Source organism: Scardinius erythrophthalmus, assembly GCF_964197995.2.
Source record: "Scardinius erythrophthalmus genome assembly, chromosome: 17".
NCBI classification, from domain to species: domain Eukaryota; kingdom Metazoa; phylum Chordata; class Actinopteri; order Cypriniformes; family Leuciscidae; genus Scardinius; species Scardinius erythrophthalmus.
In genome coordinates, this window is record NC_138237.1 from 6,112,085 (window position 1) to 6,126,915 (window position 14,831).

At 34.9% G+C, this 14,831-nt stretch overlaps 3 protein-coding genes across 6 annotated transcripts in view; 1 reads left to right on the forward strand and 2 right to left on the reverse strand.

Annotated features, from left to right (window-relative positions):
- Nucleotides 1-10,776, forward strand: part of LOC308705501 (uncharacterized protein) — a 67,352-nt gene extending 56,576 nt beyond the window's left edge. The window contains exon 3 of the transcript XR_014031926.1: nucleotides 10,643-10,776. The gene's annotated coding sequence lies outside the window, so the exon portion shown is untranslated. The remainder of the gene's footprint in view (nucleotides 1-10,642) is intronic.
- LOC308705498 (uncharacterized protein) lies at nucleotides 491-8,762 on the reverse strand. Of its 3 annotated transcripts, XM_081390534.1 has the most exons (7): nucleotides 7,780-7,870; nucleotides 5,088-5,107; nucleotides 4,887-4,910; nucleotides 4,615-4,632; nucleotides 1,624-2,886; nucleotides 1,345-1,479; nucleotides 491-1,227 (listed from the first exon to the last, which is right to left on the reverse strand). In XM_081390534.1, exons 2-7 carry the CDS (start codon nucleotides 5,104-5,106, stop codon nucleotides 1,223-1,225), a joined length of 1,464 nt encoding a protein of 487 aa, XP_081246660.1. In that variant the 5' UTR covers nucleotide 5,107; nucleotides 7,780-7,870; the 3' UTR covers nucleotides 491-1,222. The 3 variants fall into 3 exon arrangements, with proteins under 3 accessions (XP_081246660.1, XP_081246661.1, XP_081246659.1); XM_081390535.1 differs by lacking the exon at nucleotides 4,615-4,632 and having other exon boundaries at nucleotides 4,870-4,910; nucleotides 7,780-8,762; XM_081390533.1 differs by lacking the exons at nucleotides 5,088-5,107; nucleotides 7,780-7,870 and having other exon boundaries at nucleotides 4,887-4,979.
- LOC308705500 (uncharacterized protein) lies at nucleotides 7,780-14,116 on the reverse strand. 2 transcript variants are annotated; one of them, XM_081390538.1, is made up of 7 exons: nucleotides 13,896-14,116; nucleotides 13,776-13,799; nucleotides 11,608-11,628; nucleotides 11,106-11,162; nucleotides 9,625-10,752; nucleotides 9,384-9,518; nucleotides 7,780-9,277 (listed from the first exon to the last, which is right to left on the reverse strand). In XM_081390538.1, exons 1-7 carry the CDS (start codon nucleotides 13,924-13,926, stop codon nucleotides 9,240-9,242), a joined length of 1,434 nt encoding a protein of 477 aa, XP_081246664.1. In that variant the 5' UTR covers nucleotides 13,927-14,116; the 3' UTR covers nucleotides 7,780-9,239. The 2 variants fall into 2 exon arrangements, with proteins under 2 accessions (XP_081246664.1, XP_081246663.1); XM_081390537.1 differs by having other exon boundaries at nucleotides 13,776-13,802; nucleotides 13,896-14,024.
- Nucleotides 14,117-14,831: the final 715 nt, after the last annotated feature.

Consider the following 14,831-nt stretch of genomic DNA (forward strand, 5'->3'; position numbering starts at 1 on the left):
GGGCAAGTAAATGATGACAGAATTTTCATTTTTGGGTGAACTATCCCTTTAACCATTTCCTGAGGGATCATAACACTGTTCAGTTTAACATTAATATAAGGATCACTGTAATTATTTTCTTCACTTTTCTTTAAATAACAATGTAAATTGACAGCAACATAATGTAAATAATTTCTACAGTAAGTCAAAGCTGTAATACAGCAACGTAAAAGCTACAAAATTGACAGCAATGTAAAGTTTCTGCGGTAAAAATTAATTGAAAGTACAATATGAAAACGACAGAAATCGTTTATAGTGCGATCTTCCGCAAACAAGCTTGTTTGGAGATGAACTAAAGGCAAAAGGCATTTCTTGCCTGTTTTCTGTCACACGCCGGACCTTTTTATGCTTTAATTCAAACGTTTAGGTCTTAAACTGTTGACTTGATCAGAATGTTGCATCATTTCATGAATCACACAATGAAATCCAAATGAACAATTCTTGTTTTTTTGTATGGAATATTGCAGTATTTATTATAAATTATTTTAGTTCAAAGATCTCTTGAAAATATTTTAGGTGTTTTTAACAATTTATATTTGTTTACTTCATAAACATTTGTAATGTTAACACAATGTTGAATAATTTCACACACAGATCATTAACACAGTTAAAACACAGCATGGAGATATAGTGTGTGGAAGTCATGAACATTTTTTTAACTGCTCCAAAATAGTTAATTATTCCAGGATGCATTCTAAGATGTTTTAATGTTTTAAAGCACAATGTTGTGTCAACAAAACTAGTGATACACAGAAATGGCTAAATATTGCATCTAATACCATAAGTGGCTATTAGCAACAAAATGCATACATATTTTGTATTAGCACAGAAAAATGACATCGGGCGGCTAAAAGTCATTGCAAAAGTACTTAAGTAGACGTACAAGTAGATGAATTGTACACGTAGTTTACCAGCAGTCAAATATGAACAAAATGAGGATCAATTGTTCCTTTTAACAAATCTCTTAGAGACCCACTTGTGAGATCTTGCATTATGAGAGTCTTGGGCGCTGAAAGATGTAAATAAATTGCAATGCTATAATTTTCAGTCTGTTCCTCCTTCAAGCATTACATGACATCAGAAGACTCAGAAAATAGTGCACACTATTATAAATACTGCTATAATACTGCATGATATTTTTTCTGTTTTAGAGATGGATAGCTGTGGTTACGCCAACTTCCAGTCACGCTATGAAAAAGAACAGCATGAAATGTAATAGTCATACAGGTTTGGAAGTACATAATAGTCAGTATATGATGACAGATTTCCATTATCTGTTTAAGAAGAAACCATAAAAAAACGTACTATCAGGTGGCTCTAATTCCTTGCTGTTTCGTCTCACTGGTTTCTGGGTCCCAGGAGATCCACTGGCTTGTGAATCATCTCTGCTCTTCAGCTCTCCTTCACATTCATCTAGAGGACTGATTTTGTCCCTAGAAACTAGAGTAAAAACATTCACTAGCATTTTACTGCAGAAAATCCAGGCCATTGAGTTTCTGTTTGTGATTTCAACTTAAAAATTCTTGTACATTAATAATTATATTGACTACCGAATGAGACACAGAACAGACAGTAAACACTCACCAGCAGAATCTGCTGTGGCCTGAAGATGATGATGATGATCTCTGGATCTCACATCTCTCTGTGTCACTTCTCTCTCTCTGTCATCCAGTTCCTTCACTCTCCTATCCAGTTCCTTCTCTCTTTCATTTAGATCCCTTTCTTTGGCTTCTTCTCCCTTAATTATATTAGATTCTGATTTTTTATTTAGAAATTCTTCTTTACGTTTTGCTTCAGTCAGATTTAGTAGTTGTTTTTCATTGTCCTTGAGCTGTTCTGTTAACTCTCTCTCTCTGTCTCTGCAAATGATCAGCTCTTCGTTTAGCCTCTGCAAGTCCACCTTCATCTGATTTTCTCTGCTTCTGAGAGCACCCAACTCTTTGCTGAACTTATTCTCTCTGTCTCTGTAACTGATCAGCTCTTCTTTTAGCCTCTGGACCTTCTTCCTCATCTGATTTTCTCTGCTTCTGAGAGCATCCAACTCATTGCTTAACACACTCTCTCCGTCTTTGAACTTCTTTAGATCATTTTCAATTCTCTCATTTAATTCTGTTACTTTCTTTGCATTCAGTTCTTTCATATCATGCATTTCCTTCTTTAGATTTTCAGCAGTTTCTTTATTTTCTGCCAATTCTCTTCTTAGTTTGTTCTCCTTTTCCTCATATGCAGCTTCAAAATAATTTGCAGCAGCTCTGACACTCTCAAAGTGTTTTAGGAAAAACCTCCTACTGTCTGTCTCAGTTTTATTAAATAATCCATTTACACTGTTGTCAGTATTGTGTAAAATGTGGTATCGGTTCCCACACATCTTCACACATGAGTTATTTTGTGGATCATTGTGTTTAGCCTGATCAATAAATAATACCATACAATAGTCCAAGACCTCCTTCCCGAACACATCACTGAGAGCTCGTAAAAGATAATACTCTCTACCAGAGTCTTTCACATCTCTATGTACTAACAGGAAGGCATGAGGCCCAGGAAACAACAGTGATTCAAAAAACTTCATGTCATTTTCCAGAGATTTGACTCCAATGCTGAAAAACAGGAATGATTTCAAGTGTTCCAGCCAATAGGATGGAGTTTTTAATACAGAAACCTGTCGTCCACAAACTTGAGCTGTCCTAGGCTTCAATATTCCAAATTTAAATTCATCCCTGCTCTCTCTATCCCCAAGGATTGTGCCACATGCTTTATCCATAAGAACATCATCACCTCCAAGAATCATCAATCTCAGCTTTTCATTGGAGCCTGTGGACGGTCCGGCTTTAATTTTAAAAGATTCATCTGTTAAGTGAAAAAAGTCAGAGAACAAATGCATAAATGCACAGCTAAAGAGAAACACAATGACACAAATGTTTTAAAAATAAAAACAGCGAAAGCTGAAGTTATGATACACTAAAAAAAGTAAGACTCCTCAATGACTCTCCAAGCCACTAGGCGGCACCACCTGCTGTGAACTCTTTAGTTAGGACTGCTCATCAAGTTAATGTGTTCCACCTGTATTTTGCCCTATTTAAGTTCGGCAGTTTCATTGAGCTGTGCTCAGTCTTGAGTCTCCTCTTTATGGGTCTCCTGAGTTCTTTAAGTGCTGTTTTGCTGTTGCCATTGGGCTTACTTTATGTTTTTGTAAAGCTATGACTGCTCTTTTGCTTGTATTTGAAAACTGTGATCAAGTAAAGACTGCCTGCTTTTGAGTTATCTGAGCCTCCTAGTTTGCTTCTGCTTCTGCACATGGGTCTTCTACTGTCTTCCCCAGACCAGAGGAGTAGAGAAGTAGCTTTCTCTGACTGACTGACAACGCAGTGCTGAAGTGCCAACTAGTCTCTCCCTATGGAGGATCCCTCTACCACTATACAGATAAGGCGTTGTCGGGAAAATTCGTTTCGCGTTCCTACCCCAAAGAAACAAAATAAAATAAAATTCTTTATCAAAATTTATAAGGAAAGACAAGTATTTTGTTTAGGCTTGGTTTGTAGGGAATTCCAAACCTGCGTATTTTCAAACGCACATAACTATAGAACCCATTCTAAATGCCCATGTGAACGCCATCAGCGTTTCTCACAGGTTCGCGTTTAAAGTCTGTGTAGAGAGAATGGTGTCGTCTTAGCGGCCCCTAATTTAATAACTAATGATTGTTGCGACGGAAACAAATCAATCAAAACTAACTTTAGATGGAAAATAACTTAACTCTGCTAGAAAGCCAAAACAATCTCTGTTACCTTAAATTATACGCTTATCTCTGTAAAGCTGCTTTGAAACAATCTACATTGTTAAAAGCGCTATATAAATGAAGATGACTTGACTTGACTTGACTTGACTTGACTGAGAGACCTGGGTTCAAGACCCACCTTTGACATTGTATGTCAGTCATTTGTGACAAAATTGGTGAAGAAACAATTTTCACCCAGTAAAAATATTTTCTTGAAAAACATACCCCAATAATCTTTGTTATATACAACTCTGAAAAATAATTTTTAAATGAACACAAAAATATATACAAAACAAAACTGTATCTGGATTTTTGCATTCGCTTTGGGTGAAGTGCGATAAACTTAATTTTCCAATCTTGGATGCACATCAAACCATTTAAATCCAAATCAATTCCTGAATTTGAACTGAAATTTTAGAGCAATGGAATTATATTTTTATAGCCTATAAGTTGAATTGTGTATAAATTGCATTGCATTTTATTATAAAATAAATAACATTTAATTTGGTGGAATGAATAGAATTTCTATTAGGAATTTTAATGAATGACTTTTATGAACATCAACTGCAGTGTTCTGGTGACTTTTACTGGATGTGAGGTCAGTTGCTGTCTAAATATGACACTTGATTTGTTATTTTGTTAGATTTTGACATATCTTTGGTAACACTATAGCCTACATTTATCTTATTTACTTGTGGACATACAAATATTTTGGAATGTATCTTTTCATGTTTCCATTTATATGTCAGTACTAAAATACTACTTTGAAACACAGTAAGTTTTTTAACAAAATGTAAACTTACCAGCCCGACTCAAGAGACCTGTAATAAGAAAATAGGATAGTGTGACAATTGCCTGATTTGTACATTTAAACCTAAAAATCATAGTTCTACTTCTCTCCCTTAATGTTTCACATTAGTGTTTTTTCATTTGACATTCCAGATAATTCCAGATTAAGTTGCCGTTGATCGTGTGTATAGGCCTACACATTTTCAAATACAGTGGCTGTTTTATAATAGGTCTGTGTCACTTCATGCAACAGTGATTCAATAAATTACATTTTGTTTCAACTCACGCATTTCAGTCCCGTCTCTCTTTCCTGTGAAATACAAAATTATCAAGTTTTGTTCAGTAATTTCTTTCATTAGTCCTTAAATAGGCCATAATGACCTGGAATTATTATGATTGACAAAGTAGTCTGTCTGTAGGACACATTTACTCTCTTAAAGCGAGAACAAAAGCGGGACAGAATATTCTAGAAAGCCGATTCACTGACCTGTGCGTCTCCTCGCCATACTGTAGTAGACAATGAGCAAAATATCAAATGAAGCAACAAAATATCAAATGAACCTCAAAATACACCCATTATAGACATAAGACAATCTATTTCGAAAGTAAAAGTAACAAAAGCCTGTTCTTATACCTGCAGGGCCGGATTTACCTCAAACTGTGACATAAGCAAAATAAATTTTTGTGTGGGCTTATTGTGTTTTTTTCTGTCATTAGAACGGCAGCACCTGATGCAGTAAGTGCATCGTTTTATCAACTTAAAGGTTATAAAGTTTACTGTAGATTTGTGGGCACTTTGTTTTTTATGTCATTTGGCTAAAATCTCATGTTAAAAGATAAAGTGCGGCGCACAGGGTGTTTAAGACAGTATTGGCAATGACTCAACGTCAAATGCTAAGACTAAGACACTCTTCTGTTTTTGAGTAAAAAAATCGCTGTACTTATTTATAGAACGTCTAGGTTATGACTGTAACCTCTGCTCCCTGAGAACAAGGAACGAGACACTGTGTCGATGACGCTATTGGGGAACGCCCTCCACGTGAACTGGCGTCTGAAAAGCTATCCAATCATGGCAATCGAATTTGACCGGCGTTTACAGTCGTAGCCAGAGGTGTAAAGAGTAATCCAGGGACTACAGTTGAAAATTAGCCAAGTTGGCTAAACTGGCACATTTACATAAATGTTTATTAATGTGCACTGTCCTTGTAACTTTAAACTGTATAAATAAATAAAATAAATAATAAAATTTTACTTGAGGACAAGTAAAAGCACTAGTCTAAAAATCTACTCAAGTAAAAGTTAAAAGTAGTAAAAGTTACTGAGTTACTTCTTTAAAAACGGAGGTGGGGTGAGAGACTCCCCCGTGTAGAGTTGTAACGGTATGATATTTTCACAGTATGATTTAATACTTCTCTCAGAAAACATCATGGTTTACGGTGAAGGGGGGGATTGGAATCCACTGCTGCTTCAATGTATGTGTAATGAATGAGTGATTATAATCAAGGTATTAATCAATATGTTTCCTCCTAGACATCACATGATTTGAATGACTTCTCTTGTAAGATGTTACTTTGTTATAGAAGTTACCAGTGTGATCACTGAAATGTTCTTTTCATGTATTCTCTAATGTCTGTATTTGATATAAATGCAGTAACAGTGCTTGCTTATTTAGCCCGGCTTCCAGAAATTAAATATGGAAAGATGTTTTGTTTGAGAAAGGTCTTCGACATGTGTCAATACATCCATCTGCTTAGGGTACCCTGACAACTAGGTCACAAGGGTCATTGGAACCATTAGTTTAAGTGACCATTTCTTAGCCAAAGCTTTACTTTACTGTGTAAGACTAAAGTCTCTTCTCCTTGAGAGAAAGAACACATTATCTTTATGTTTTGAGAGGACTCTCCTGTTTATAGTTAGAGCCTGGCAAAAAATATAACCTTGGAACCGTGTCGGTGTGTGTGTTAGTCTTCTTGGTTACAGGTTAAGGAACCAGTGGCATTAGTTGTTTTTGAGTTGTTGTTCTGGACATGTTGGCGCCCAGCAACACAAATCTGTGACCTGGAAGGTTACACAATGTCATATATGTCTTATATAATTCTGACTCCGGGTCTTCTTTGCTTTTTGTCTGCCACTCTTCTTCCGGACTTTAGAAGTCAAGCAATATCATCAATTAAAGTCCGCGTGAACCGGAAGTTGCAAACGACTTTTCTCCAGTGTTGTGACGTATTTCCCAGTGAAACGGAATATTGAACAGAGGGCAGGGTTTTACTCTAGCGCTCCTCCTCTCCATCTCTGCTCATAACAGACTAACGGTTTGAGGGGAGTGGTTAAGCGTTTCCCAACCCAAGCCGTCAAACCTACATCATCAGAGAAGGAACGCCATTCCAGACCGGAAGTAACTTTTCAGACTTTGATTAAAGATTACGACGGCAAACAATTTTTTTCTGTTTATTAACTTGCATGGATTAATTCTTCATCACAAGACTTGTAATATGCGCTAACAAAGTAAATAGGGGCAATTTTGATTTCAGTTGGACTTTAACTTTTGAGTTAAAAGAATCAAGGAGAAAATCAACAGAGTCAGCAGATATGCTAGGTGTTAAGGATATGCACACGATTGTTATACATAGTGTATCGATAGTACACTATTGTTCTCATTTAAGCATCTCTTCTTGACAGACACAGATCTAGCTTCAGTGGCAGGAGAGATCAATATATCAAAGAAAATACAGAAATGACCAGACAGCGTTACATCCTTAATAACAATCAATGAAATGTTGAGACCCTTAATGATAAGTATAATCTGTGTACATGATTGTGTGTGGGTCCATGTACATGCTGAGTCAGATCAAAAGTTTTTAAAACATTTTTGATTTCTTTTGCCATATTGTTCTCTGCACTATCTATGTGAATGTTAAAATCTCCAGCAATGGCAAAACAGTCAAACTCTGAGGTAATTGTTGATAATTGTACAGGTTCTCCAATTCACATCTACATGTTCTCGAGTTTTGCTACTCTTTTACTTTCAGACACTTGGGCATTTGGAGTATTATTGTCAGATAAAAATATAAGCTCTGATCATTAGAGAAGTCCGGCAAACATAAATGACAATTATTTACAGACAAAAACAACAAGCACGACACATTCACCTTCATAAAGAAACTAATAATTCTGCTTACCTGCTTAACTGAGCTGTGAGCAAAACCTGGACAAGAACAACAAAATGGATATTTAGAAAAACGATCGATTAATCCATGCCGAAACAAACGTCAGCATCTGTTTTCATCTTCTGAAGTGAAGAGAAGGAAAGCTGTTTCTAACTCAGGATTCCCCCCAAAATTGCCTGGATCTGGTTATCCTATGTTAACTATATGCTAAGTTATGTGTGTGTTAATTCAGTGCAAACTCAATGTTTATTGTTCACTGACTGGAAATTATTGTATCATAGACTTACAAGCTTTTCAATCAACACACCACCCATATAGAAAATGACCTTGGCTTGCACTGTTTTTTGTTTGTTTTTATAAACCATATAATAATGAGAAGCTTGGTTTTGCTTGTAACTACCATGATAATACCATAGTTAAATTCTGCTGTTAATTATGGTAAAGTTTCAAACATTTTTGTTAAATAATGAACCCCCGAAATAAGGAGGAAGCTGACTTTATTAAATCTATTTGCTGTATATGCTTTTACTTCATACTTTTAGGTGTTTAACTGTTGACTTGATCAGAATGTTGCATCATTTCATGAATTACTTGGCATTAAAGTCACAATGAAATCAAAATTACAAATCTTGTTTTTTTTTTTCGTATGGAATATTGCAGTATTTATTATAAAAGATTTTGTATTATTCCATCATTCAAAATTTTACATTGAATCAGAGTATAAAATAACTTTGCAATATTCTTTGCAAAACATTTAGATTAGTTCAAAGATCTCATGAAAATATTTGAGATGTTTTTAACAATTCATATTTGTTTACTTCATAAACATTGTCTCGTTCACACAGATCATTAGCACTGTTAAAACACAGCATTACTGGAGATTATAGTTTGTGGAAGTCATGCACTTTTTTAAACTGCTCCAAAAAAGCTAATTATTCCGGGATGTATTCAAATAATGCTTTACTATTTTAAAGCACAGTGTTGTGTCATCAAATCTAATGATTTCACATAAATATTATATACATTTCATACACTGTATGAATATATTAGCACATAAATGGTTAAAAGTCATTGCAAAAGTACCTCAGAAAAAGACCAATTGTAACATCTGTGTCTACCAGCAGTCAAATATGAACAAAATAAGGGTTAATTATTCCTTTTAACAAATCTCTTTAAGACCCACTTGTGATGTGCAATGCTATAATTTTCAGTCTGTTCCTCGTTCAAGCATCACATGACATCAGAAGATGCTATTATAAATACTGCTATGATACTGCATGATATTTTTTCTGTTTTAGAGATGGATAGCTGTGGTTACGCCAACTTCCAGTCACTCTATGAAAAAGAACAGCATGAAATATTATAGTCGTACAGGTTTGGAATGACATAATAGTCAGTATATGATGACAGATTTCCATTATCTCTTCAAGAAGAAACCAGAAAAAACTCCCCTCAGGACAATCTCAATCCATTCACAGAGTATGTAGTGGTCTGTGCTCACGTTCAGACACTAAGGAGAATGAATAGAGAAGTTGATAAATATTAAAGCATTAAGTGAATCATTTGAGATCAATTTTAATATAGTTGTAACAGTGTATTACAGATATAATTCTTACTATCAGGTGGCTCTAATTCCTTGCTGTTTCGTCTCACTGGTTTCTGGGTCCCAGGAGATCCACTGGCTTGTGAATCATCTCTGCTCTTCAGCTCTCCTTCACATTCATCTAGAGGACTGATTTTGTCCCTAGAAACTAGAGTAAAAACATTCACTAGCATTTTACTGCAGAAAATCCAGGCCATTGAGCTTCTGTTTGTGATTTCAACTTGAGCATTTTAAAAACGACAGTAAACACTCACCAGCAGGATCTGCTGTGGCCTGAAGATGATGATCTCTGGAGCTCACATCTCTCTGTGTCACTTCTCTCTCTCTGTCCTCCAGTTCCTTCACTCTCCTATATTCTCTCTCTCTCTCTCTCTCATTTTGCTCCTTTTCTTTGGCTTGTACTTTTTTCTCTCCCTGTATTATATTAGATTCTGACTGTAACTTTGAAAGCAGAAACGTTTCTATAACTTTAGCTTCAGACAGATCGTTTTTTAGGTGTTTTTCCTTCTCGTTGAGCTGTTCCACTTTTCTTTGAAGTTTATCTTTGTCATCTTTTAATTGATTCTCTCTGACATTGGAATCATTCAAATCTTTTCTTAACTTATTCTCTCTGTATTTTGACTCATTCAACTCTTTTCTTAACTGTTTCTCTCCGTCTTTTGAATCATTCAACTCTTTTCTTAACTGATTCTCTCTGTCTTTTGAATCATTTAGTTCTTTTCTTAGTTTATTTTCCTTTTCCACATACTCATCCTGAAAATAATTGTTAGCTTTTCTGAAACACTCCAGATGTGTTGTGAAAAAACTGCTGTCTTTACTCTCGGTCATTGTCTCTATTTTTTTAAACAGTTTCTTAACACTGTCGTCAGTGTTGTGTAAGATGTGGTTTCTGCCTCCACACATCTTCAAACAGTAGTTCTTTTTTGGATCATTGTGTTTAGCCTGATCAATAAATAATACCATGCAATAGTCCAAGACCTCCTCCCCGAACACATCACTGAGAGCTCGTAATAGGTAATTCTCTCTGCCAGAGTTTTTCACATCTCTATGTACTAACAGAAAGGCATGAGGCCCAGGAAACATCATAGACTCATGTGACTCAATTTCATTTCTGAGAGCTTTGACTCCCCTGCTGAAAAACAAGTATGATTTCAATTTTTCCAGCCATGAGAATGGAGTTTTCTGTACAGAAACCTGTCGTCCACAAGCAATAGCATTCCTAGGCTCTAATTTTCCAAATTTAAATGCAGTCTTTCTTTTTCTTTTCCTAAGGATTGTGCCACATGCTTTATCCATAAGAGCATCATCACCTCCAAGAACCATCAATCTCAGCTTTTCATCGGAGCCTGTGGACGGTCCGGCTTCTTCTGTGAATGATCCATCTGTTAAAAAGTGAACAAAGCAAAGTCAGTAGCCAAATGCATAAAACCTGTGTTGTGACTGAAATTTTAAATAAATAGGCTAAATACTAATAATAATACTGGAGCAATCGAAAAAGTCTTCAATTATGTAAATATTGTACAACACTGGTATACTTGTTTCCAAACAGTGGCTGTTTACATCAATTTTTACCAAATTGGGTAAAAATAATGGCCATAAGTTTTAAAATGTGCCCCACACAATAGTTAACCACTGATGTAATGAATGTAATAGGTAGAATAAAATCTAACATTCATTGCCATTTAACTGAGTGTAAATGAAAAGTATACAACTAAATTACTAAATTATTGTGCACCTGACTGATCTTGTTCTTCATCTTGGTAATCTGTCGTGCTGGTATATGACTGTGAATCTAAGGGGGGGAAAAACAATTTGTAAACATGACAGACAAAAAAAATTACAAGACCCAAAAATGTAACTGTAAAGTAGAGTGTATCTACGCTCAAATGCTGCAAGGGCTTTTGTCTTCTTTAACTTCGCCTTTCTTCGTGATTTTGGCCTTATTAGTTTTAATCAGCTGGTGTTTTGGCAAATTTTATTAAATGTATAAAGTCAGTTGCTGTCTAAATATGATACTTGATTTGTTATTTTGTCAGATATTGACAACCCTAACCACAGTCCTAACTTTAATTTATTTTATCATAAACAAATGTGTTGGTATGCATCTTTTCATGTTTTAAAATATTATAGTTAATATATTCTAAAATACAATACTATAATTCTACCAAGCTATCAAAAAAAAAACGAACACTTATTTCTGTCAAAATGTACTTCGGCTGCCAAATTTGGCTACTTACCATATTTTCTTGCAAGAGGAACTGTAATAAGAACATATTAGATTAGACTTGTACATTTAACAGCAAGGAGATACAAATCATTACATTTTTCACATTATGAATTTTACATCTGGCGCTCCAGAAATTCCTTTAGTTGTTGTTGATCATGTGAATGACTCTAGTTTTCACAGTCAATTAGCTATATTAAAAGACAATTTACCAATAGTTTTCATAAATGAATCAAAATGTTTATGTAACATGCTCTTCATTCTCTTTTATTCTTTATTTATTTTTACTGTATCAATTTTATTTTTATTAATTGTATCTCCTGCCTAAACATTTCCATCCATCTAACCATCCATTCTCTATACCAATTATATTAGGGTCAAGGGAATTCTGGACTCTATCCCAGCATAATAAATAGATTTGTTCTTTAGTGTCATGTCCAAGGATGTAGTAATATTTAGTTTTTGTTGTTAATCTGTGTGCTTTTTTCTTGCCCTGTGCTTGCTTCCCTGATAACAGCGATCACCTGTTTTAATTGTGGGCACTGTCCACGCACTGATTGGTGCCTCGAGGATTACACGATAAAGCTGCAGAGAGAGCACTGGGGAAGGGGAGAGACAAAGCAGCGTTTGAGGATGTCCACCCTCCAGTCCCAGTTCGCGCTCCTTGCTGTTGAGTTACAATGTGCATATTTTGCTGACGAAATTTGTGATAAGTTACAAGTTTATGGGTAGGGGGAGAACGGGTGTGGTTGTAACATGGGGAGAGTTGTAACAATTGTAATCAGGGATAAGCAAGGAGTCCTATGATCATTTCATTATTTATCCCATGTGAATGGTAGTCAAGGCTGTAGGCAGATGCAGATTTTACACAGATAAAATAGATTATTAGGTAAGAATGCATTTTTTATATTTTTTTTAGTACTGAATCATTTGCAGATAAAATCATATAATTTATATTAGATTAATTTGTAGTTTCCGAGGCTAAATGTGATGCATTTTTAACCTGAAAATTCTAAACAGTTATCCTAATGGAGCTTACTAAACTCTGACTGGGTTCTGACTGACTCACATCTTTAAAAAGTGTTACAACCATCCCCTTTCATACAATACCAACTGTTTATTTTTATTAATTTTACAGAATGCTTAGACAGTGGAAAAGAAAAAACAAATAGAGATGTGCCTACCTGCATTTTGTATTTTATTTTAATTTTCTTATTAACTGATGAGGTTTTAAAGAAGGGCCAAGGAATTATATGCAGTTTCTTACCACTCCAGGGTTAACAACACGGATTTTTTTTACCATTGTCACTCTGATTGAGAATATTCACACATGGACACATTTACCAAAAAAAAAATAAATAAAATAAAATGAATTGATCTACATATTCTTTATATACACTGCAGTCAAGTGTTCATTAAGCTAAAATACTGCTAAAGAAGTTTGTTCGTATAATTTATTTACTGACACATGCACAAACTCTTGAGAGCAACAGAAAGTGTATTTGAGCTGTGGTCAATCACAGAAAGAGAGACATTGTTTTGTAGTGTTCTTCTGTATTGTTTCAAACCTGTTTTTGAAGCTTATTGCATAGTGTGGCCGCTGTTTTTGCTTGTTTTGTCTAAATGTTAAAACTTACCCCAGCATGAGTTACAACAACACACTCAGTCTGTCTCCCCCTATTGGTGGAGGATTCCTATTTCTTTTCTCCTGATTTGAGGACAGTTGATTAAGGGAAGTTTTCTGTTGTTTGTTTTTCATTATTTTAATGTTAGACAAGTTAGTGTTTATTCCCTTTAGGTAGGCCTATGTGTTTTCTTTTGTTCGGGTCCTCCTCCCGAGGTTAAAGTTCGTTCTCTATATCTTTTTTTGTATTTTGTTCGTTTTGCTTCATTCTTATCTCTGCTTAATAAGGAAATAAACGGACAAAGCGACACTTTGAACTGAAACCTTGATTTTTGTGTTGTGATTCTGGAAAGCTGGAGAAACTCAAAGCCTCTCCATATGTTTGTTGTTCGTCGTTCTCTAGACTGAGGATATCACGTGACAATGGTTAAGTATAGGCTAGCTAACGATATTTTTGTAGGCTAATTAAAGGATAAATCTGGGGAGTCATTGTATGTCTATTCATTCAACAATGAATTTAACAATGGTTTAAAAGTTAGATGTAGGCTAGTACTCACTCAGTTCATCTGTATCTCTGCAACCTGCTAAATACAAAGTTTTTTTTTAATCTATCATTCAGTAGCTACTCAAGTTCTCAAATAAAGATTAAGAAAGTGTAAAGTGAGAGAGTTACCGACCTCTGGCTATGCCTTTTCGTTTCCTCCCCATATTGCAGTGCCGAGAATGAAAAAAATGCTAGAAAAATTTGAAAGAAACCTAATTTTGGCCTCGAGGCAAACTTCCTCAAAAACGCTTGTTTTGAAAGTGAAATTAAACCGGGATCTCATTCGCTTAGTGTGTGTTGTGTGCGTACGCACGAATGTGTGCGTAAAATATGCGTATGAACGTTTTCAGGGACAAATCATGATACTGTATGACACAGCATTAACTTTCGTATAGGCTAGACCTACAAAAAAAATATATATTATTAATTTATGGGTTTTTTTTTATTTATTTTTTTAAACAACCTAAAGCACACGTAGCCTATAGGCTACGCAAAAAAATCACACAGCCTATTCTGAGTGGCCTTAATTATAGCCTAAATCGTAATATTTTCAGGGGAAGGTTATGAGGAACAAAACCACTTTCAATAATGTCACCATTCATATTCATTCAAATCCAATTGTTGATATAGTTTAAAGAATTGGGATCTTATTGGTATCTTAGCCTACTAGTTGAAATTACATTTGTACATAGGCCTATCAAATATAGGCTAAAAAGTCTTGTAAACTTCTTGATTATGTCTGATATCCAATAATTTGGAAGATAATTTCAGATATCTAAAATGGCTTTCTTATTAACATCACATTCATGATATCAGAAATTAACATAGTGACGATCATGGTGACAATCGAATTATTGATATCAAAAATAATTTTAGCAATTCAATTGTTGATATCAAGAACAGACATTTGCTCTAGTAACAACGTAATTAATGATTATGTTCTGTAACCGGTTCATTTTCCGCGGCACTATTTTTATTTTTTATTAGCCAACATAGTCCTACATGTTCATTTTATATTTTAATTGTTGTTATTCTTTGTTTTACATACTCTGAACTGTACAACAATGCC

Excerpts from the sequence above, each read along its gene's own strand:
- LOC308705498 (XM_081390533.1), bottom strand. The coding sequence starts at position 4,956 with ATGAAAGAAATTACTGAACAAAACTTGATAATTTTGTATTTCACAGGA. Across the intron at positions 1,480-1,623 it reads GGCCACAGCAGATTCTGCTG|TTTCTAGGGACAAAATCAGT; the intron begins GTGAGTGTTTAC and ends TTTTTACTCTAG.
- LOC308705500 (XM_081390537.1), bottom strand. The coding sequence starts at position 13,926 with ATGGGGAGGAAACGAAAAGGCATAGCCAGAG. Across the intron at positions 11,629-13,775 it reads CAGAGATACAGATGAACTGA|TTCCTCTTGCAAGAAAATAT; the intron begins GTGAGTACTAGC and ends TTCTTATTACAG. Across the intron at positions 9,519-9,624 it reads GGCCACAGCAGATCCTGCTG|TTTCTAGGGACAAAATCAGT; the intron begins GTGAGTGTTTAC and ends TTTTTACTCTAG.